The sequence below is a fragment of the Hevea brasiliensis genome, chromosome 15, assembly GCF_030052815.1.
Source record: "Hevea brasiliensis isolate MT/VB/25A 57/8 chromosome 15, ASM3005281v1, whole genome shotgun sequence".
Classification (NCBI taxonomy): Eukaryota; Viridiplantae; Streptophyta; class Magnoliopsida; order Malpighiales; family Euphorbiaceae; genus Hevea; species Hevea brasiliensis.
Window position 1 is genome coordinate 15,357,089 of NC_079507.1, and position 22,504 is coordinate 15,379,592.

General features: G+C 36.4%; 1 protein-coding gene across 2 annotated transcripts; it reads right to left on the reverse strand.

Moving 5' to 3' along the window:
• Positions 1 to 1,108: 1,108 nt before the first annotated feature.
• LOC110662681 (zinc finger protein GIS2) lies at positions 1,109 to 7,029 on the reverse strand. 2 transcript variants are annotated; one of them, XM_021821751.2, is made up of 5 exons: positions 6,831 to 7,029; positions 6,665 to 6,748; positions 4,802 to 5,004; positions 3,934 to 4,026; positions 1,109 to 1,844 (listed from the first exon to the last, which is right to left on the reverse strand). In XM_021821751.2, the coding sequence occupies exons 3-5, from the start codon at positions 4,912 to 4,914 to the stop codon at positions 1,319 to 1,321; spliced, it is 732 nt and encodes a 243-aa protein (XP_021677443.1). In that variant the 5' UTR covers positions 4,915 to 5,004; positions 6,665 to 6,748; positions 6,831 to 7,029; the 3' UTR covers positions 1,109 to 1,318. The 2 variants fall into 2 exon arrangements, with proteins under 2 accessions (XP_021677443.1, XP_021677442.1); XM_021821750.2 differs by having other exon boundaries at positions 3,934 to 4,029.
• Positions 7,030 to 22,504: the final 15,475 nt, after the last annotated feature.

Here is a 22,504-nt window from a genome sequence, read left to right on the forward strand (position 1 = left end):
CCAAATAGCAGCAAAAGGGGAACACTAGCACCATCTCCGATAGCCAATCACTAGGGGTACGAAAGCCAAGGAGTGCAAAGGGAGCCATGTCAAGCTACAGCCGGATGAATGAGGCCCCTAAAAATTATTTCCAGAAACTGCAAGTGAATAGAGCCACGATACATGACCAATCAAGAGAAAAGCTCAGAACCGTAGGAGGTGCAGGGGAAGAAGACAAAGTCTGGCAGATATGTCCCGACATGGTGAAACAAATGGATGGTGGTGCCGATATGTCCCGAGAGTAGTAGCTTTAAAGGGAAGCTTCACCTCCACTTGCAAGAGCATAACAAGAACAGAAAAAGAAAGGACAAAACCACAACCATGTTACAATGCCTTAACCACAGATCACAAAAAGTCCCACATGTAACCATAGATCTACAAAACCCATAGCAAAATAGTATCTACGTCCAACCCAAAAAAATGGGAGGGCTAAACCCACATTTCTGAGTGGGAGAAGGACCTCTCCTTCCTTGAAAGGGACAAGGTAGGCCTCGCATAGGCAGGGAGAACTACTCGGGAGCCAGAGGAAGAAGCTTCTCTTCAGAAAAAATCTCTCTGAAAGAAGAGAGTTTTTATCTCAAACCCACTTCCATCAACATGTTACTGACACCAATCGGATTTTAATAAAATAAATTTTATTAAGACTTATCTAATAAAATTAAATTTAATTTTCAAATTAAATTTTAAACATTTTATACCCACTAATGACATAAGCAATAGAAATTTCAAACGCTTTACATTTTTTAAATTTCAAATATTTTGCATTTTTAGAAAAATTTATTATTTTTCAAATTATGCTAAGTGTTGATTAATAATAAACACACTTGTAACTTTTGAGTTATTGCTTTTATATATATATATATTGGAATTTATAAGAAAAAATAATATCTCAACATACATTTAAAGAATCCAGAGAGTTGCTCTCCCATGAAACTTGCAGGTACATATCATTAGTAATGAAACTCTGGGGCATATATTTCACAATATTTTCTCACTTGGCGCAGCTTCTTAACAACAAAATTAACTTTAGCAAAAAAGGAAATCTTTTTATAAAAATTTAAAAAAAAAATTATACCTAACAAATTCCAATATATTCCAAACACAGACCTTATAAGAATAAATTATTAAATCCTGTTGCAAAATAAATTGCTTCACATCATTGCCTATCAAATAGACCTTCAAAATGACTCCTTCAATATCTATTAAGTTTCAACATTCAATCAAATCTCAGTAAAACTGAAAACATACTATCACCATATAATTTTGAATTCATCATATATCAGTAAAACCTTCGAGGATAGCGATCCATCAACCTTCCAGAAGGGCACTCCACCGCTCGGTGTCCTCGTCCCCCACAGTTGTGACAGATCATTAATGGGCCCATGCAATCCCTGCTAATGTGCCCATACTGATGGCAGTTCCTGCACACAATGTCTTGGTAACTGCTGCTGCGAAAATCTCCAAGCGTATTGGCTTTTGGGCAGTGTCTAGCCACATGCCCAGATACATTGCACATGTTGCAAATAGGAGCATTTTGACAGTCACGTGCCAAATGACCAGTCTTCCTACAGTTGTTACATGCCTTGTCATTTGTACAATCAGCTGCGATATGGCCCTGCTTATAGCAGTTGTTGCACAATCTCAAGTCTCCAGGAGGCAGTGGTGGAGCAGTGCACTCTCTAGCACGATGTCCAGCCTTGCCACAGGTGTGACAGATGCCCTCATTCGGACAATGGCTGGCCATGTGCCCAGGTTCTCGACAGTTCCAACATAGCGATTTAGTGGTGCATTCCAGAGCAATATGCCTGCAAGATTTTTTTTTTTTTCCGACTCCGCTCAGCTTCAACAGAAATACCACAGTTTATGTAAATACCTAAGGCACACTTGTACTACATAACCAAAGGCTTAATAAATGTAAACAAAAACTGTAAATAAGCCTTTCAACACTGCAAATGTATATCAACTTTCTATGACTGCAAACATATCATAAATCTATGATAGATATTGGCCAAACCTAATGCTGCCTTTCATGATGTGAAAGTAGATATACACTTAAAAGAGTGATCAAACAATATGAACTACTAAAACCACTTATTAAACATTCTTCGAGGGTCTGCAGCCTGCAATTGGTACAAAACAAGCAGACAAACAAGTTTATGCCCTTATCAGTATTGAAGATAATATTGAAAACAAAAAGAATCAAGGGCAGGTCCCTTGCATTACTGCCATAAGGAAAATAGGTGAAGGCTGTGTATGGAAGCAGAACAGGTGAGATAGGGATGAATTAGATGATACAATGGAAAAACTCTTAGTAGTAATACAAACAGCTGATTGTGGCATTTGTATATAGTAATGAAGGTGGCTTGAGGACAAAGATAATTCAAGCATCTATTAGCTATGGCTTCAACAATGTTTGTCGTAGAACAACTAGTTAATTGTCATTTTAGTTAGCATTAACCATGGCCTTGGCCTATTGGTTAATGACTATTAGTCAATCATCAATCATTGAAGAGATCAGATCTAGAAGGCACATCTCAAAAGAACTCTAGTTCAAAACAAAAGTTACAAAACAACACATCAAAAGATTGATTCTACGATCAAAGCAAATGTAAGGTAACAGACCTGAAATGTAAGGTAACAGACCTGAATGCTGAATCAATCCCTAGGGAAGAGAATGAGCAGAGTTTCTAGAGAAACAGAAAGAGAGATGAGATGAGAAAAGAATGGAGATAAGAAGAGAAGAGAATCTAGATTAATCCCCCACAGTCAGCATCTAAGACTGTCAATTCTACTGGGCTAACAAGAATAAAAAATTTGTTTAACTCCAAACATTCTGGCTAGCCTTGATATGAGCTCAGGCTGTGCTATGTCAAGAAAACAAGGACACAATAAATTTCAGATTAAGCTCAAGCTTGGATATTGAATATATTTTAAGCCGGCCTGGCCAGCCCAAACTGAATATAACATTAATATTTATAATTATTTGTCATCGTATTGCACATCCAATATATGTTAGGCAAGAGAAACAAATTAAACTTCCTACTCATACATTGTCTTTAGCAGTCATGTTAAGGGGACTCTTGATATTAATTTGTAGCTCTAGGTAACTCTTGTAACTTTCTTTTTCATAATTATGCTAATATTAGTAAGTAGACTTTGTTTTGTTGAGACAAATGCACCTATTTTGTAGCCACCTATAGCTGTGTGCGGAAGTATGAACTTCATTGTGGAATAATGTGATCATAATTCATAATATGCATCTTGTGTATATGGCAACTTAAACTTACATGACATTTAATTGATAACTACAAGATAGAGTTTATAATTATTAATTTTTTCATTTATATGTTTTCAATATACTTTCTCCATGTCTCTCAATCAGGATAGAGGAGGTGGGCTACTTTGCATCTGCTGCTGCGTTGTTGGAGGCATGTGTAGCTCATCTTGGTGGCAATTATTATTGCTTCAATAGTTAGTGGAACAGGAACCTAATTCCAATTTGCATTTTAATAGTGAAAATGACTTTCAAAAAGATAGGCTTGAAAAACTTAAACAAAGGGGTTCTTATCAGGGAAAAGAGAAGAAGAGGAAGCCTCAAAATTTAAGTAATCCAAGCTCAGGCCAATCAACATCTCATTATTCTAATATCAATTGTGCCAAGCTTTACTTCAGCACTGCACATTAACTGTCCTAGTGGCATTCAGAGGTTGCGAATTTTGTGCTCCTCACACAAAGTACACAACAAAGTTTCAAAAACCAACAAAGAAACTACTAAATACAAACCAAGTAGGTTGCCCTATTTTGTTTAGCGAATAGCTGCACAAAATTTACAAGTGGGATGATGATAAACATATATACTTCAAGATACATCAGGTGTAGAAAGAGATTCCATACCCAGGAAGGCCACAATTATGGCATATTGCCACATTTGGGCACTCTCTAGCAAAATGTCCAGGTCGTTTGCAGTTCTTGCACAGATTGCTTTGGCTGCTAAAAAAAGCAAGACAACCTCAATATTAAGCATAATATAACAAAAAGCAAGAGCATTGAATAAATAGAACTTACTGGAAAATCAATAATTTTTAAAGCAGGCGTGAAGAAAGGGGGGAAGGAGAGAAAAACATAACTAATGAAAATTCTTCACTTTATAATTCTACCATGCCATTGACATTGTTCAGATCAGCCTTCTTCCACGCGCATGCGCACACCAAAAAAAAGAACTACCAAGATTTTCCTCTTTTTCTTTTGGTGCTACTTGATGCCACATAAAAACAAGAAACTGGCTATCCCACAAAGTAATATATTAAGAAACCAAGTAAAGAACTGACAAGAAAACCAATTAGATCACCTCCCATTTGTAAATAAAAGCAAATGTTCATCCGCATTCAAAGCAGCACATGTTTCTGCTGCACTGTTCCAAAACAGATAATACCAAAATTTTTAGGAAGCAATACCACAAATGACTATCCTGATAAAACTGACTAGTCATGTTAAAGCTATATGGGTAAACCTCAGTGATTTATATCATCCAACCTACTTCATTTTGCATGCGATTGATTATACAGATTCACAGGTTTTAAGAATGAAAAGATTCCCCATCACATCATCAAGAATTCTCACTCAACATGAACAACACAATTATCAAACACAGCAAAAAATCTCTAGAAGCAAATTCAAATTCTAATACTTTTGTTTGGTTTTGTGAGCCACTTGTAAGGCACATACAAAGGAAAGTATACTAAGTGATCAAAAATCAGAAAACCTGAAACCCCGACGCGACTCTCGTCTGTAAGGTGCACCACGATAGGAAAAGCGATCAGAGCGGATCTTACGATCCATTGGGCTCCTGCTCCTGCTTCTGCTGTCTGAACTCATGCTCAAAATTACTCTTAATTACCAACTACCTCCACTGATCAGCAAAAACATCAAACCATCACCAATACCACACCAGCTGCTGCCTCCTCCCTGTCCACATTACAACCACACACTAATGATCATCCATTAGCTCAAACCCAAACCCCCTACCATCCCCTCCAAAAAAAAAATCCAAATCTCAATAGTAAACAACATTTAAAATTTCAGCAATCAGCCATCCAAGATCAATTACATCAGTGATATAACTTCATGACCCAGTTCCTCAACAACATCCTTACTATGAATATCAAACATCTCTAAAAAGTCATTTTCCCCAGAACAACATCAAGCTTCAAGAGTTACAAATTACTTGACACAAACTCCGTCTCCTCAACCAACATTTCAAATCAGGCCTGCAACAATCAAAAGAGACAAAAGGAACATAATCCTGAATGACAGTGGGTACAGTTCCCGGGAAATTCAATCTCCCCAAACCTGAATCCATTTAATAATCCTATTATCCGAACCCACCCAAACCCTTCTTTTTTGCTGTAAATTTAATCAAAACATTATAAATGGATTGGGTACCCAACCCTAATTGAAAACAATCTTAAAAAGAAAAAATTGTTCAAGCCAAGAAAATTCAAAATGCTATAAAATCAAATAAATAAATTATAATTACAATACAACCCATCATTTCTAATTCAAAAGTATCAAAAGTTCACAATTAAGATCAACCAACTATCAATCAAGAGAACAAATTTCACATTAAATATGCGCTGCAAATAGAGCAAGGAATCCTCCACCGCAATATTAAAACATAATAATAATAATAATAATAATAATAATAATAATAATAATAATAATAATAATAATAAGGTCTATATCATAGCAAAGAAATTGATTCAATAAGAAATAGTAGTTGCGCAGGCTGCAGTGTAAGCGGTTTATGAGAAGGGATTATATTATTACTTATAATTAAGAAGAATATCGTATTAACTGTAAAATCAGTAGCACAGAGAAAATACAGAGAAAGAAAAAAAAGCCAAAACATTACATAGAGAGGCTATGATGCAGCATATGTGGGGTTAATGTTGAACTAAGCAGACTTTCACTCTACACGAGCACAGGCTGGCCGAAAGAAGTAAAAATATAGAATAATTTCCTTATTTATTTCGTTATCTTTCCTTTGCAGATAAAGAGAGCCCAAAAAATAAATACACAAAGCTAATTCATCTCAAATAGGGCATTAGGCTCTTTACTTCATATTTGTTCAATGACTCCTAATTTCTGTTCTTCATGCAAATTTAGTTTGCAGACACATGCATTAAGCTGAATAATTGCCTACGATAATTCTCTTTTCAGATTATTCTCAACGAGCAAATCCATGTATTACCAAAACTAATAAAAAAATCAGTTAATTCCTGGTTCCTTAAACAGGGAAAAAAAAAGGAATAAAATTCAGTTAGCTGCTTGTTCGTTAAACAGAAAATATCAAAACCAGAATAACAAATACAAGGTTCTATTATCATTGAACAACCATGAAAACTAAGAGCAAAACTTGAACCCATACAGAGTATAGTTCACATAAAAGACAAGTTAAATAATTATCAAAGGGTGCTGGTTTTTCTTCTCTCCTACCCAGATTGACAGAAATTATAATGGAAAACACAGTCCAAAAGATTGTGGAATGAAATGTGAAGTGTGAAATGTAAATCCATCTCCTCCAGCTCTCAAATCAAAAGAGACAAGTTTTAACTAGCACACTTACCTCACGAAAAAGCAAATGGCAACGCGATTTGGACTAGGGCAGAAATTAAGGGTTTCTGGACTCCTTCAGTTGAATTACAACAGCCTGCATCGATAATGGTTTCAAAGTGGCGAAAGAAATCGTCAAATACAGAAACGATAGCAACGGTGGGGAGAGGGAGACATACCAGATTGACAAAAATAGCTTCACAGTGAAGAAGGAACGTGATGGCGGTGAACGAGAGACGTCGGCTGTGGCTTTAAGTCCGGCAACGGAAGATTTAGGGTTTGTAAGAGCAGATCGTGAATGTATTTAGCTATTGTCTGTCACTGTACCCGATTGAATCAAGCCACAAAACATCTAAACCAAATTCCGACCATCGACTATGGTAAATATGGAAAACGACATAGCATTGATTAAATACATTCAGCAACTTTCTCCCTTTAAACGGCGTAGTTTTAGTGCTAAACCACTAAGCATTGTAATAATTGATCCAGCCCGAGAACCGATATTAAACCCGGTTCGAAAATTCACCTCAGCACTTCAACTATTGTATTATTAAAAAATTAATTAAATATATATAAATTAATTAAATATAATACCTATTAATATAAATAAATTAATTAATTAATTAAGTAATTAATTAAAATAAAACTTTAACATTTATTAAATTATATTTACATAAATAGTGCTTTTAAATCTTACATAGTGCTTTTAAATCTTATATAAAAGTATTTAAGTAATATAATGTATAAAAAAAATTTTTTATAAATCTATAATTTTATTTTTAATATTTATGAAATATTAAGTATATATTAAAAAATAAATATGTCAAAACAAAAAACACAAAACTATCAAACTAACTGAATTGATTTTAGTTTTAAAGTTTTTTATAAGATTTTGAGTTCAATTTTTCATACCAATATTTAAAAAAAAAAAGATTTTATTGAATAATTAAACTGTTAGGTCAATTGGGTCATCAGTTTAACTATTGGATCAATTGAGTCACTTCATTGTCTAGTTCAATTACAAAATTGAACCAATTTGAAAGTTGATTTACTGGTTCAACCAATTAGTTTGGTCCGGAATTAATAACTATGGCCTTGAACTCGATAGGATAGGTTTGTTAATTGGAGAGATAGATTCCAAAATCTTTTTCCAAATCTTCCCTAAGTTGAGAATAATTGAGGTTTCCAACCTTTTCATTATAATGGTCACAATTGGAATGTCCAAAAACTTAGAGAAAATTTCCAAAAAGAAGAAAATATCCCTATGGCCATCATTCGAAGACTTGATAAATGGGTTTATCACCACACAAATTAATGGAATTATCAAGTAAAAATAGATTATTAGATTGCTTAGAAAATTTTATGTAACCCTTTAGACTCATTACAAGCGGTCCAAGACTCGTCGCTCAAGAGGCACTAGCAATCTTTTGGAAAAATTTGTGGAAGCTTCACCTTCCTAAGAAATTAGCAATTTTTCTCTAGAATTTAGCAAAGGAAAAGCTGCAAACCAAAGAAAATCTTCAGAGAAGATTGTCTTATGTGTTGATTGATTGTTGGCCAAGTTGAGACACATAGAAACCTCTTTATCACTTGTCATATACCTATGGATTTTTAGTTAATTCACCACTTAGGTTGAGATCTTACATGCTTTTGACATTTGGTCAGAGCTAACCTCCTATCTTTCGAATCAAGGAAACAACTCTGATTATCCTACTTGTCTTCCTTATCTAGCCTTTATAGAAAAGTCAAAATAGCTATACTTTCAATTGACAAGAAATTCCAGCTATTCAAACTATTTTCGATTCAATTATGCATTATGATGATTCTTGGCAACTCAATTGCAGTAGACTATGGAGTTAAATTTTGTGACCCATAGGGGCATCAAGATCATGGATCTTGTACTCCTCCGAATGTTGGCATTATGAAAATTAACTTTGATGCTTCTATGAGCAAGCAAAGGAATATAAGTGCGATTGTGGCTATAGCTAGGAATCATGGTAATATCCCACACGTTTGGTCTTGCAAGATTTAAAATGCCATTTCAGATCCTCTAATTTTGGAAAGTCTTGCATGCAAAGAGGCAATCCTATTAGCTAAAACTAAAGGTTTCTCGGATGCGATGATTGAAGGAGACTCTCAATTAGTTATTAAAGCTCTCCAAGAGGTTGGGGTGGGGGAGGGGGGGGGGGTTGTTGGGAGAGGGGGACAATTCCTTTATCAATCTAAAGCATCATAGCTGATATCAAGACCTTATGAGGCATATTCGAGACAATTTTGTTTTCCTTTGTGAAGAGAAACTGCAATCAAGCAGCTCATGCTTTGGCTTTTCGAGTGCTTGATGACTCATCTTTTGTTTTTAATCCATTGGAGCAAATGCTCTTTCTTTCAGCTTTTTTGCTACTGTAGTGGCTTCTTGTTATATCTTTGATTAAAAAAAAAAAAAAAGAACTCGGTGGGACAGGATTATGACTCTCAACCCCAATTTATGTTTTAATAATAATAATAAAAAAGTTTATACTATAATTTAATGTCATACCCTTAGCTTTTTATCTACTATTCTTGCCTATACTATTTCGACCGACTCTATTGTTGTAGTGATATCCTAATAGGACATTAAGTTAAATTTTTCATTCAATTAACTCCAGCGATTTAGCTTAATACTATATTTCTATTGAGATATCAATGGAGTTTCCTCATACATCAATTTATTTTCCCATGACAAATTTCACAATTTAATATTCGTAAAATCAAAACATTATCATATCCTTATTGATAGTGTTAAGAAAAGAATTTTATTAAAGAACAACTTACACATAAGAGTAAGGCTAATCTAGATCGATCTTTACATATACTCAAACTTAAATGAAACATTAACAACTTTTAGTAACTTACAATGAATGCAAATGATCCTATATATAACCCAAACTCCAACTAATAAAATGGTTTTTACGTCTAGTAGTATTACCTTTCTTCTCTTTGATGACACTAAGATCTCCCAACATCTTGAAACAACACTTTACTTAGCAAAACCTGCAACAAGCTAAACAAAGTTAAATTAATAAAATTTAAAATAAAGAAAATTTGCAATTGATTCTAGAGCGTTTGGCATTTTCTTATTTCAGAGAGTTTCTTAAACTTTCATTCTCGACCATGATAGTTACTTGTATGATAGATATATATTTTTTTTACTTTTTTCTTGTTTTATCATATATTATAACCTATAATATGAGTCTTAGTATAATCCTGACCTAATTTATTCCACAAATACATCAAATGGACACCCAAAGAGTCTTAATTCTTATCTTACTAGCAATTTAGTCTTTAATTAATATCATTCATCTTCTCATTTAAACTCAGACACCCAAAATACATAATTTATAGTTAAGGGAAAAAACTCAGTTGTAGTTGAGCTACCAAAGTTATTAGAGTTGTGGCAGAGCCATCAGAGTTATTAGAGTTTTTGCATAGCCACTAGAGTTATCAAAGTTATTGTAGGGCTACCAGAGTTGCCAAAGTTCCAGTAGAGCCACCATAGTTATCAATTTTCCCCCTCAACTCTAATTGCGCATGTTAGATAAGTTCATTGATATGTCATTTCAATTATGAATCATTTTCAACTTAATTAAACATATCTACTAAGCTTATACTGATACATTTGTGGGACCCTCAAACCTAGATTAGCATCATTTTCCCATAATACTACCAAGATGCTCAGATATTAATGCCATAAAGGTGGAGAAAGGAGTCGCTACCCTGGTAATAACTGAGATAAATTCGTAAAAAGGAATGTGGGTAGCAACTTACCCCTTATAGAGGTCCACTACTCTTCTTTTTTCATGAGTCCAATGGTCTAGGTTCGGGATAGTGGATACGAGAGAGGGAAGGTATTATTCACCCACTTTGTCTAGGCTTATCTTAGAGTAAGGGCCAGTCTCCACTATTGATTCCTAAAGTCTGTCTTATTGTTTCTTTTATTAAATTCTCTAATCATACATTTATGCAAGTCTAAGGCTACACACACATTTGAATTTAACCATTCAAAATAACAAGTACATGCACATAAAAAGTCATATCATGTGATGTTTCTAAGTTAAAAGAATGATCTTATTTACCATCTTACCTTACATGTATATTTAACTAAGTTAATTATATGCGAATTCATTTTACAAGTTATACATAGCATATTGTAACACCATTACTTTAGCTAGTCCATACATTCTATTATTCCGTTGACTAATATCGGTCCGGGCAACCAGAATGTCTAGAACTATATTTAGACTAGAGTGATGAGTCATAAATAACCCAAATAGTGGTAAGAAAAATTTAAGAAAAATTTTAGAAATGAAATATGTTTGCTGGTTTTACAACCTCGCAAGTGCACGGATCATTAACAAGTAATAAAGTGATAAGTAGAGTGTCATTCCCACGAGGAACTTTGTTTAGCAAATACCAATCTACACAATAATTTTGACTGTCTAGGCTATCGAATATTTAGGGAATGAAGTTCGTTAACTTTAAACACTAGAATAGTAAACTCAAAATGAAGTAATATATTTTTGGAACAATTCTGGAGTTAAGATTTCACACTTGAATCTTATTAGGGATGTTATCTCACTTATTTACTGAATTGAGGATCGTTTTTCTTGATGGAAATTAGCCCTAAGTTATCCTAAATCCTCTCTCAAGGCATCTAGGATGTATTTTAATTAATTCAAACCCTACTTTCATGGCGATCAAATTAATTAAAATCCTTTAAGACCTTTGACCAATTTTTAAGTTCCACAAAGGTATCAGCCTATGTCTAGGTCAGAATTCCTAAGTTCAAGATATTGATTTTCTAATGTTAATCTTCACCTTTCAATCCTTCAATCAACATTTACAATCATGTCTAAGTGGGTACCATCACATAGCATGCATTAGGATCACAAGAAATTAAATCAAGAAATGAATCTCAAATCCAGTAAATAAAACTTAATGTTCAACCATAATAATAATTATAAGCATTACTCTCCTAAATCCAGAATAAGAAAGCTACTCACTCATGGTGAGTTAAGCAAACATCATGATAAAAAGTAAAGACAGTAAAAAGAAAACCATATAAAGAAATAAAGCAATAGGAATCTATCTAGGGAGATGAAACAAAGAAACCGAAGATAGTTTGCAGCTTTGATCTTGTGGAACTTTAGCTGGAGAACTTCTTTTGCATCGATACTAACCCGACAAAGAATTTTCTTCAAAGAACACTCCCGATGATACTGCCTCTTTTTTTTCTCCTCTTTTGACGTTTTCTTTTCTATTTATATTGGTTGCTCTAGGGTTAGGTTGCTCTGAGTCCAAAGGGCCTTAGGAGTCTCATTTTTATCCGAAAACAGGAGGGAAATTCGAGTTATAAAACTGGTTGCAGCATAGTACACGGCCCGTGTGTCACTACACGGGTCCCGCAAAGAAGGGCCGTGTAAGTTGCTGAAGGAGAATCGCGTGGTCTTATTTTGGCATAGAAAGTTACACGGGTCTGTGCCAACTGCATGGGCCTGATTACACGAGCCGTGTACTATTGTTCCCATAAGTTTCTTCAAGCTTGCGTTCGGCAGAGACTTACACAGGTTCCTGCAGATTACACGGGTCTCATTACACGACCCGTGTACTTATGTTTCTCATCGATTCTCTTGGCTTTCTTCTGGCAAAGATTTACATGGGTCTAGGGCTTGGTTTACATGACCCGTGTACTTTGTATCAGCAGCAATTCTCTATCTCTTGACTCCTCTAAGCTTTTCTTGCACTCCTATACTTCTGGAGCTTCACCCAAACACCTGAAATGATGTAGAAAACATGGAATTAAGGGCTTTACAATAGAAATTATGAAAACTAATGAAATCAACTATTATGCATGAAAATACTTGCCTAAATGCTATGAAATAGAATGCAAATGTGCTTAAAAACATCTATACAATTCAAGTGTATCAAATATCTCTAAACTCAAACTTTTGCTTGTCCTCAAGCAAATCAAAACTCTGTTTTAAAACACATTTCCGGGGATACTTAGGAATACAACCATCAATTTAATAAGCATAGAATTGAACTCCTCAAACCTTCATACCAATTTCCCTCTTTCAAGGCATAAGTGTTCTAATAGCTGCTTGTTTGGAACTTCACCTCGTTTTATGGTGTTTTGACTAATTATTCCTCTATACAAGACCATTAATAAGCCACAAACAACCTGATTTATCGGGATAGAATTAAGAAACACTAACTCCCCCAAATCTGCCTCTTTCGTAAGTAATTGAGATGAAGTATTTCAATTCTAACTCCATAGGCATATCTCAATTTTCTATCTCCACTAATGTAGCATGTGCTTTTTCAAAAGATCAAAAGGTCCTTAAAAGGGTTGTAATGGGGCTAGAGAGATAAACTTGGTTGCCAATGAAAAGGTTTTTAGGGAATGCAATTATAAGGATAGCATGTATGCATAAAATCCAAGTGTACTGAGTTTGTTTCTACATATTTTGCATGGAGTGGAAAGGCTTTTGGCTTTTTATATTGCCAAGCATGCTTCCATGATACTTATCTTGGGACTTCTTTTCTTTTTCCTTTTTATCCTCTCCCCCAAACTCATTGCTTTTGCTGGGTTGGAAAGGCAAATTTTTCTTTGGTTGTAATTGCACACTCTCATTCTTTCTTGAGTTCCACATCCTCTCTTCAATTTCTTTATGCATTTTGCTTCCTCTAAAGGGTATGGTAGGTGTTTAGGTCAGGGGCTAGGTGAATAACATGGGTAAGCAATAAATTTTAAGGGATGAACATAGGCTTCAAGTTGGCTACAAGGGATATATATTTTAATTAGGGGTGGCTAATGCTTAGTGAGGCTGTATCAAAGAATGCCTTAATCATTTCTTCATCAAGCATATGCTAGGATTTCACCTTGATAGGTCCAAGAGATATGTTCTAGAGCCAGTGAGGTAATTTTTAAGTTTTCTTGTGTTTCAAAATTTTTTCTCCTAATTTTATAAGTTCATTGTGATAAATTAATAGTTATGAAGAGGTTTAACTAGTCTAGTTCCATAAAAGAGATTAGTTTCTTCACAAACAACATGTTAGAATCCCTTTTTGCCTATCTAGGTACATTCATTCCTCTATCCCATGGAGTCCAATTATTAGCTTACTAAAAATTTGGTTATAGTGCTAAGTTTCACAATTTACAATCAAAAAATTTTCAGAAATTCTTGAAAATTTTGATACTCAAGAATAATGTAGCTGAGTTTAAACAATGCAATGATATGCAAGTGCAAATGTATTCCCCCCCCCCCCCCCCCCCAAACTCAAGCCAGACATTGTCCTCAATATTAACATAATGTGCAAAATCAGAGCAAACGTACAAAAATTTTAAGGAAGCATATTATTTATTAAGCATGATAAATTTTTGAACATAAAGCAAATAAAAGAGACCTATGGTTATAAGTTAGGACTAGGGCATGTAAGATATTACAATAAAGATCCTATCCTATAGTCCTAGCTCTAAAAGGCCTCTAATGATGATGATGGTGATGCTGGTGATCCTTGCTCCTCATCCTCCTCATCCTCCTCATCTAACTTGTCCATTAGTATGTCCAGCTTGTTGTGTGCTTCTTGGAGGCTATCTTCGATAACTCGCATCCTGCCGTATATTGTGGTCTCCATGCGTTGAAGGTATACGAGGACCGGATCTGTAGGTGGTGGTGTGTGGGGGGGCACTCAAACGGGGGACTCTTCGAACATCCGCCCTTGCCTTTCTTCTTGAGGCTGTGAAGTTTTGCCAGGTCCCTCCCTTGCCTTGTCTCTCCGAGGGATGGTGTTTCCTTCGGCATCCACCAAGTAGCATTTGTTGCCCACCTTCTTACATATCCCCATGGATATGCAGATAGTTTGATCAATTCTTGATGTTCTAGTAACAAAGCGCAGTCTATGATGTCTCGGAATGAAGCCGAAGTGGAGGGCAATGGTGTTGACAAGGCCACCAAGTACAATGTGCCCAGTAGACTGATGGCAAAGGCGTCGGAGATGGTTGCACAAGAAGAAGCCAGTGCTGCACTGCTGTTCGGTGACCATACACCACAAAAAGAAAAGCTTGTTGGCATTGACAATGCCAAGGCTATCGCCACAGCCCATGATGGTGTGGGCGGTGAACCGATGCATGTATCGCAGTGCTGGACTAGTGATGCCTGTTGATTTGGATTTGCTGGAGTTGTAAGACTCTGTGTTCGGTGCAATGGAATCCTAAAAGTTGATGTTGTTGTACAGTATGCGGTTCCTTGGGATCTCTTGGTGGCCAGCACTGTCAAAGCCGAAGATGGCGTTGAATTCGTCCATGTTCATTACCCGGTCTACACCAAGTAGGCGAAACTCAATTCTACCCCTGTCCTCCCTGTTGGTGGGCCATAAGTTAGCCTTGAAGCTACCCAAAAATTCTAGCGTTGTGTCTTTGTAGGCCAAAAATTGGAGTTGGGCGAATCTTGTCAACCCAATGCTGTCAAGTAGCCCATTGATTTCCTCTTGCAACCTGATTTGCTCCAAAAGCGGAAAATCCATGTATTTGGTGGAAGATATTTTTCGGGCATGAAGTTGGGTGCACATTGCTTTGTGGGCATCATCTCGAAATCCTAAAGGAATAGAGATTTCGGGTTGTGGAGCGGGTTGTGGCTGTGGTTGCGGTGGAGGAGGGGCTTGTTGAGATGGTTGGGGAGTGGCTACCCTCGTTCTTGGGCGTTGGGTTGGAGGCTGGGGTGGAGAAGGTGAGGATTCTCCTCTTTGCCTTGAAGAAGAGCTGATCCTTCTTACAAATCTCTTCGCAGGAGCTATGGATGTGTTTTTGGGAAGGAGAAGAGTAGGATTTTGGTAAAGGGAGATGAGATTTGAGAGGTTTTTATAGCCTAGGAAGGGAGTAGATGAAGGGTTTTGTGTTTATGAAGGGTTTTAATGCTAGGGGTGCATTTAAAGAGCCATTAGGACTCTTCGTTTAGCGCTTTTCGCGCTCCAGGAGTAGCGTCTACGACGAAATACACAGGTCGTGTATCACTACACGGGTCCCGACATGTAGGACCATGTAAATTTCTGCCCAAAATTTTCGAAATCTGTCGTAGTACATGGCCCGTGTAAATGAGTTCTGGGACTCGTGTAAGTTTCTGTCTCTCTGGTTACTTTACTGGATATGTTACACGGCCCGTGTAAAATTCAAGGAGGGCTGTGTACTTCTTATCTCTAAGTTATTCTGCAAGAGACATTACATGGTCTGTGTAAATTAGGATGTGGACCCGTGTAACTTTCTGTCTCCCGAAGAGTTGAAATTACGTGAAATTTATGGACTTCTAGAAAGTTACACAGGGCGTATAAAACCAGTACACGACCCATGTAATTTTCTAATTTTTCAAATCTTTGGCAAATGAAAAATTTTATCATCATAACACATGAAATGGATGCGGTTTTGTTCAATTTTCCCTTTTGTGGTTTTGACTTGGTGATTCCCTTCCTCTCTTGATCTTTATTCCCCTTTTTAAAAATCCTACAAAATAAAATGCTAATGAGTACGAAATAAAAATTCAATATTAAAGAAAAAAGAAAAGAAGAAAAGTTCAGAAAAATTTTGGGTTGCCTCCTAAAAAGCGCTCGTTTATAGTCTTTAGCTGGACTTTGCTTGTTTATGGTCTGTTAGTAGGAGGATTGAGAGTGCAATTGACTCCCGTTTCTATGGGTTCTCCTTGAAAGTAAGGCTTCAACCTCTGCCCATTGACTTTGAATGCACCTGAGGTTTCGCTCCATACCTCTACTGCTCCATGTGGGAAGACTTGGGTGACCTTGAAAGGTCCGGACCATCTTGATTTCAGCTTCCCCGGAAAGAGTTTCAATCGAGAGTTGAATAAGAGGACAAAATCTCCTTCTTTTATCTCTTTCCTTGCTATGCGCCTGTCATGCCATCTTTTGGTTTTATCCTTGAAGATTTTGGCATTTTCGTATGCATCCTATCAGATTTCTTCTAACTCATTCAGTTGTAAAACCATTTTCTCACCAGCAGTTTTGAGGTCGAAGTTTAAGATCTGAATTGCCCAATAAGCTTTATGCTCAAGTTCAATAGGAAGATGACATGATTTTCCATAAACCAGAAGGAAGGATGTTGTGCCAATTGGGGTTTTATATGCAGTGCAGTATGCCCAAGGTGCATCATCTAACTTCATGCACCAATCCTTCCTGAATCTGTTTATGATTTTTTCCAGAATCTGCTTTAGTTCCCTGTTTGAGATTTCTACTTGACCGCTGGTTTGAGGATGGTAAGGTGTAGCCACTTTGTGAGTCACTCCATACTTTTTCAGTAGTGTTTCGAATTGTTGGTTGCAGAAGTGACTTCCTACATCACTGATTATTGCTCATGATGTGCCAAATCTTGTGAAGATGTTTTTCTTAAGGAACCTTGTGACAACTCTAGCATCGTTGGTTGGTGTCGCAATTGCTTCTACCCATTTTGATACATAATGAACTCCAACCAGAATATACTTATTTCCACATGAAGAGGGAAATGGGCCCATGAAGTCTATTCCCCATACATCAAACAATTCTATCTCAAGTATACCACGCAGTGGCATTTCATTCCTCCTTATACTGTTACCTGTTCTTTGGCATTGATCACAACCTAGCACAAAGGATCTTACATCCTTAAACAAATGTGGCCAGTAAAACCCTGCTTGCAAAATCTTTGCTGCGATTTTTGAGGTGCCAAAATGTGCTCCATATAGTGATGAATGGTAGTGATAAATGACACTTTCCATATCTTCCTCTAGTATGCATCTTCTTATCAGCCCATCATTACATCTCTTGTATAGTAGAGGTTCCTCCCATAAGTAATATCTCACATCATGTAGGAATTTCTTCCTTTGCTGATAAGTCATGTTTGGAGGCAGTATCCTGCATACAAGAAAATTAACAAAATCAGCGTACCATGGAGCCTTGGAGAATGTAAGTAATTGTTCATCAAGAAATGAATCATCAATTGGCAAATCTTCGAAGTCCTCCATGTACTTCAATTTTAGTCTGGAAAGATGGTCAGCTACTACATTTCGGATCCCTTTTTGTCCTTTATTTCAAGGTCAAATTCTTGTAGAAGTAGGATCCTTCGTATCAGCCTTGGTTTTGCTTCCTTTTTGTTCAAAAGGTATCGGATTACAGCATGATCTGTAAATACAATGACTTTTGACCCAATGAGGTAAGATCTGAACTTATCCATTGCAAATACCACTGCTAAGAATTCCTTTTCTGTGGTGGCATAATTGATTTGCGCATCATCTAATGTCTTGCTAGCATAATAAATAGCATGGAGCTTTTTATCCTTTCTTTGCCCTAGCACTGCTCCAACTGCAAAGTCGCTCACATCGCACATAACCTCGAATGGTAGCTCCCAATTCGGTGGCTGCATTATTGGTGCTGATATCAGGGCTTCTTTTATCCTGTTAAAAGAAACAAGGCAATTTTCATCAAAATCAAAAGGAACATCTTAGCTTAACAAGTTAGTAAGTGGCTTAGCTATTTTGGAAAAGTCCTTGATAAATCTTCTGTAGAATCCTGCATATCCCAAAAAGCTTCGCACTCCCTTGGCTGATGTTGGTGGTGGCATGTTTTCAATGATCTCGATTTTTGCCTTATCTACTTCAATTCCTCTCTCTGATATCAAATGTCCCAGAACTATACCTTCCCTTACCATGAAGTGGCATTTTTCCCAATTTAGGACCAGGTTTGATTCTTCACATCTTTGCAACACCTTAGATAAATTAGCTAGGTAATCATCAAAAGTAGTTCCATAGACAGAAAAATCATCCATAAAAACTTCCATGATATATTCAATATAATTAGAAAAGATAGCCATCATGCATCTTTGAAAGGTAGCAGGGGCATTACAAAGACCAAAAGGCATTCTCCTATATGCAAATGTTCCATAGGGGCAAGTGAATGTTGTCTTTTCTTGGTCTTCTGGGTGAATAGGAATTTGAAAGAATCCCGAATACCCATCTAGATAACAGAAATAGGAGTGTTTTGCCAATCTTTCTAACATTTGGTCAATGAAGGGGAGAGGAAAATGGTCTTTTCTGGTGGCACTGTTCAATTTTCTATAGTCTATGCACATTCGCCAACCAGTGACTACTCTAGTAGGGATTAGTTCATTGCTTGCATTTTGGATCACAGTTGTCCCACCTTTCTTAGGAACTATATGTACTGGACTAACCCATTTACTATTAGAGATTGGGTATATGATACCTGCATCTAATAGTTTTAAAATTTCTTTCTTGACTACTTCTTTCATGTTTGGGTTAAGTCTTCTTTGGTGTTTGATTGTGGGTTTATTGTTTTCTTCCATGGGTATCCTATGCATGCAAATCGAAGGGTTGATTCCCTTCAGGTCTTCTATTTTATATCCTATCGCTTTGCTATGGATCCTAAGTTCTCTTAGCAATTTTTCCTCTTCTAGCTTAGACAGGCTAGCATTGATTATAACAGGATATTTAGAATTTGAGTCCAGAAATGCATACCTTAGCGAAGAGAGGAGAGGTTTAAGCTCTACCTGTTTGGCGTTTTCCTGGAGCTTACCTTTGGTTTGTTCCTCCTTCAAATCCTCCATCTCGGAAGCATTAGCTAATGGTAGGGGTGGATGAGCTACTAACTGTTGTGCACAGGCTGCTATTTCTGTATTTTCATCATCCACCGTGTGGTTGTGCACAATACATGCTTCAAGAGGATCTTTACGATGTGTCTCATGAAATTCCTTTTCAATTTGTTCATTAATTATGTCGACTTTGAAGCATTCATTAGGTTCAAATTTGTGTTTCATTATGTCGAACAGTTGAACTCCACTTCTTCTTCTTCTACTTTGAGAGTTAGTCGCCCATTTTTGACATCTATGATAGCTCCGGCAGTTGCCAAGAATGGTCTTCCCAAGATGATAGGAATTTTAACATCGTTTTCCATCTCAAGGACAACAAAATCCACTGGAATGAAGAATTTGCCCACTTTGATCGAAATGTTCTCCAGTATTCCTACAGGATATTTAACAGATCTATCATCCAATTGCAATGAGATTGTTGTTGGTTTCAGTTCCCCGATCTCCAACTTTTTGCATATTGATAGAGGCATTAGGCTGACGCTTGCTCCAAGATCATAGAGGGCCTTATCTATTTTCTTGTTACCAATGAGGTTAGGTATGAAGAAGCTTCTTGGATCTTTCAAATTTGGAGGCAGATTGTTTTGCAGTATGGCACTGCATTCCTCTGTTAAGAGCTACTATTCCATAGTCTTCTAGCTTTCTCTTCTTTGACATAATTTCCTTAAGAAATTTGGCATAGGATGGCATCTGAGAAAGTGCTTGGTCAATTTAACAAAACTGGCCAGATTGGACCTTACCCAAATTTTCTGGTCAAATTTGGTTCTGCCAGATTTGGTATCTTGATTTTGGTGGACAATTCCATTAAGTTGTGGTCAAAATTTGGAGTTATGTTCTTTATAAAAGTTGTTCTAAATTATCTAAGCTTTCTATTGATATAAAATTCAGGTCATTTGGATATTTCTACACTGAGTTATGGCTAAATGAACAAACACTGTTCATTTGGTCAATTTTCCAGGGTAGTATGTATGTTACCCGGATTAGGTCAATTTTTAGAGCAACCTAGGTTAGTTTTCTGGGCATGGTTTCTTCACAAAAAATGTGGCTTAAGGTTTTAAATTTCATCTCCAATTGGCCTCACACCAATTAGGGCTTTCTAGCTCTACTTATGTTCATTTAAACATACTGGACTCATAGGTCCAGAATTCCCTACATAAGAATAACACTCCCAAATTTCAATTCCACCCAACTTCCAAACTTTAATTCATATTCATATCACTTCTAATAGTTAATAGTCAACCTCAAAATTGCCAAATTGAGGTTAAAAACCTAACTTCCATATTCATCTCATGCAACCTATACTCCATCAACTTATCCATCACATATATGCATTAATTGACATTAATATACAAACTTAATTGCAACTAAACCATCAAAACCCTCACCCTCTCTTGGCTGCTGAAATTTAAAGTGACCTTAACATGCATATTTTTCTTTCTTTTTCCACAATTCCTAGTTGAATTTAAGGTTCTAACATGGATACAAGAAGAGAGAGGAAGAGAAATAGCACTAACCTCTTACTTGGCAGAATTTTTCTTTTAAATAAACTTCATTTTTCCTCCACTTCTTGGCTGCCAATTCTTTAGGAGGATCTAAGGATTATTTTTAGTATTAGGGTTTTGAGGTTTTGGGCAAGAAATAAGAAGATACAAGCTTAAAGACAAAGAAAAATGGAGCTAGGGAAGAGCTAGTTCGGCCAGCTGAAAGGGAAGAAGAAGGTATGAATTTTTTTTGTCAATTTTATGTCTTTTTAATGGTTTTATAAGTGTGTGTCTAAATAGGATTAGTTGGGAGGTTTTAATGGCATCATGCTTACTCAAGCATGATATCATAATTAAGCTTTTTCTTTTATTTTCCTTTTCTTTCATTTTTACTTATTTTTAATTAAATTTTTAGCAATATTTATTCATATTTTATGTCATATAATTCACCCACTTAAATGGACAAGTCGGTCAAAAATCGTCTCTGAAAGCAAAATGACCAAAATGCCCTCTGTTTGGCTTAAGGAGCCAAAACTGTCTGTACTGATCTTAAAAATTCTCCTAACCTTTTCTTGGCATTCTAATGCTACATAGGGTGCCATAACTCTTCTCTGACATTCTAAAAATTATTTCACAAGATTTTCCTTGGGTTTAGGGCTACTAACTGTGAAGACAGTAATTTCCCGTTAAGGTCACAAATCACCGGGGTACCGGCTCATTTAACTTTGTTGTATTTCATTTCTAAAATTTTTTCTTAATTTTTCTTACACTTATTTGAATTATTTATGACTCCTCACTCTAGTCTAATTATAGTTCCAGATATTCTAGCTGTCCAGTCAGACATTGGTCACTGGAACGTAGAACGTACGGACTATCTAAAGTGAAGGTGTTGCAATTCTTCCCCTCTAACAAAAATTTCGTCCTCGAAATTTACCGGGTGTAGGTATCTGATATAATTCCTTTACCTTTCTATTGCTCCCTCTATCTACTCCTTTTATATATATGGTATTATGTAGTCTTTTTGAATCTATCATTATACACTTAGGCATATCATAAAGGAAGGATACTTTATCTCAAATTCACATCTGGAGCATCTTGCTCCTCTCCGACTTGGGTGACATTTGCAAGTGGTGTTACTATTGCACCTAGTCCTTCCACGATCTCTGTCTGGGTCCGTGATAAATTCCTCTTATTACAATCTTTCAGACAATGGTCCATGGCCCCACATCTATAAGAGGCTCCAATCAATCCCCTACATTCACTTTTATGCCACTTATAATGGCCACATTTTCTTACTAGTCCTGGTGCACTCACTACTGGTATCTCTGGTTGACCTCTTCTGGGTATAGGCCTAGGCCTCTATCTCCTACTCTGATCCGATGTCTGACTTAACTGTTCTCTAGGTCTCTTGTTACTAGACTGTCCAAATTCCCTCTTTTGCTAATCACCACTCTTATTATGTTCCTCTTCATGAACACAGCTAATATATTTCTTTTTGAACTCTATCAGAAAGAATTCCCAAGTCACCTCGGCTGGTGGCACTACCTTGGTTATGACATCCCACCACCGATATGCAGCTTCTTGTAGCAGTGAAACTGCACACTTTAAACTCTGATCTAGTGTGCAATAGAGCTGCTGCAGGACTTTTTCAGTCCTTTCTAACCAATACTCTGCACCTGAAGAATCGTCTTCCTTTCTACCA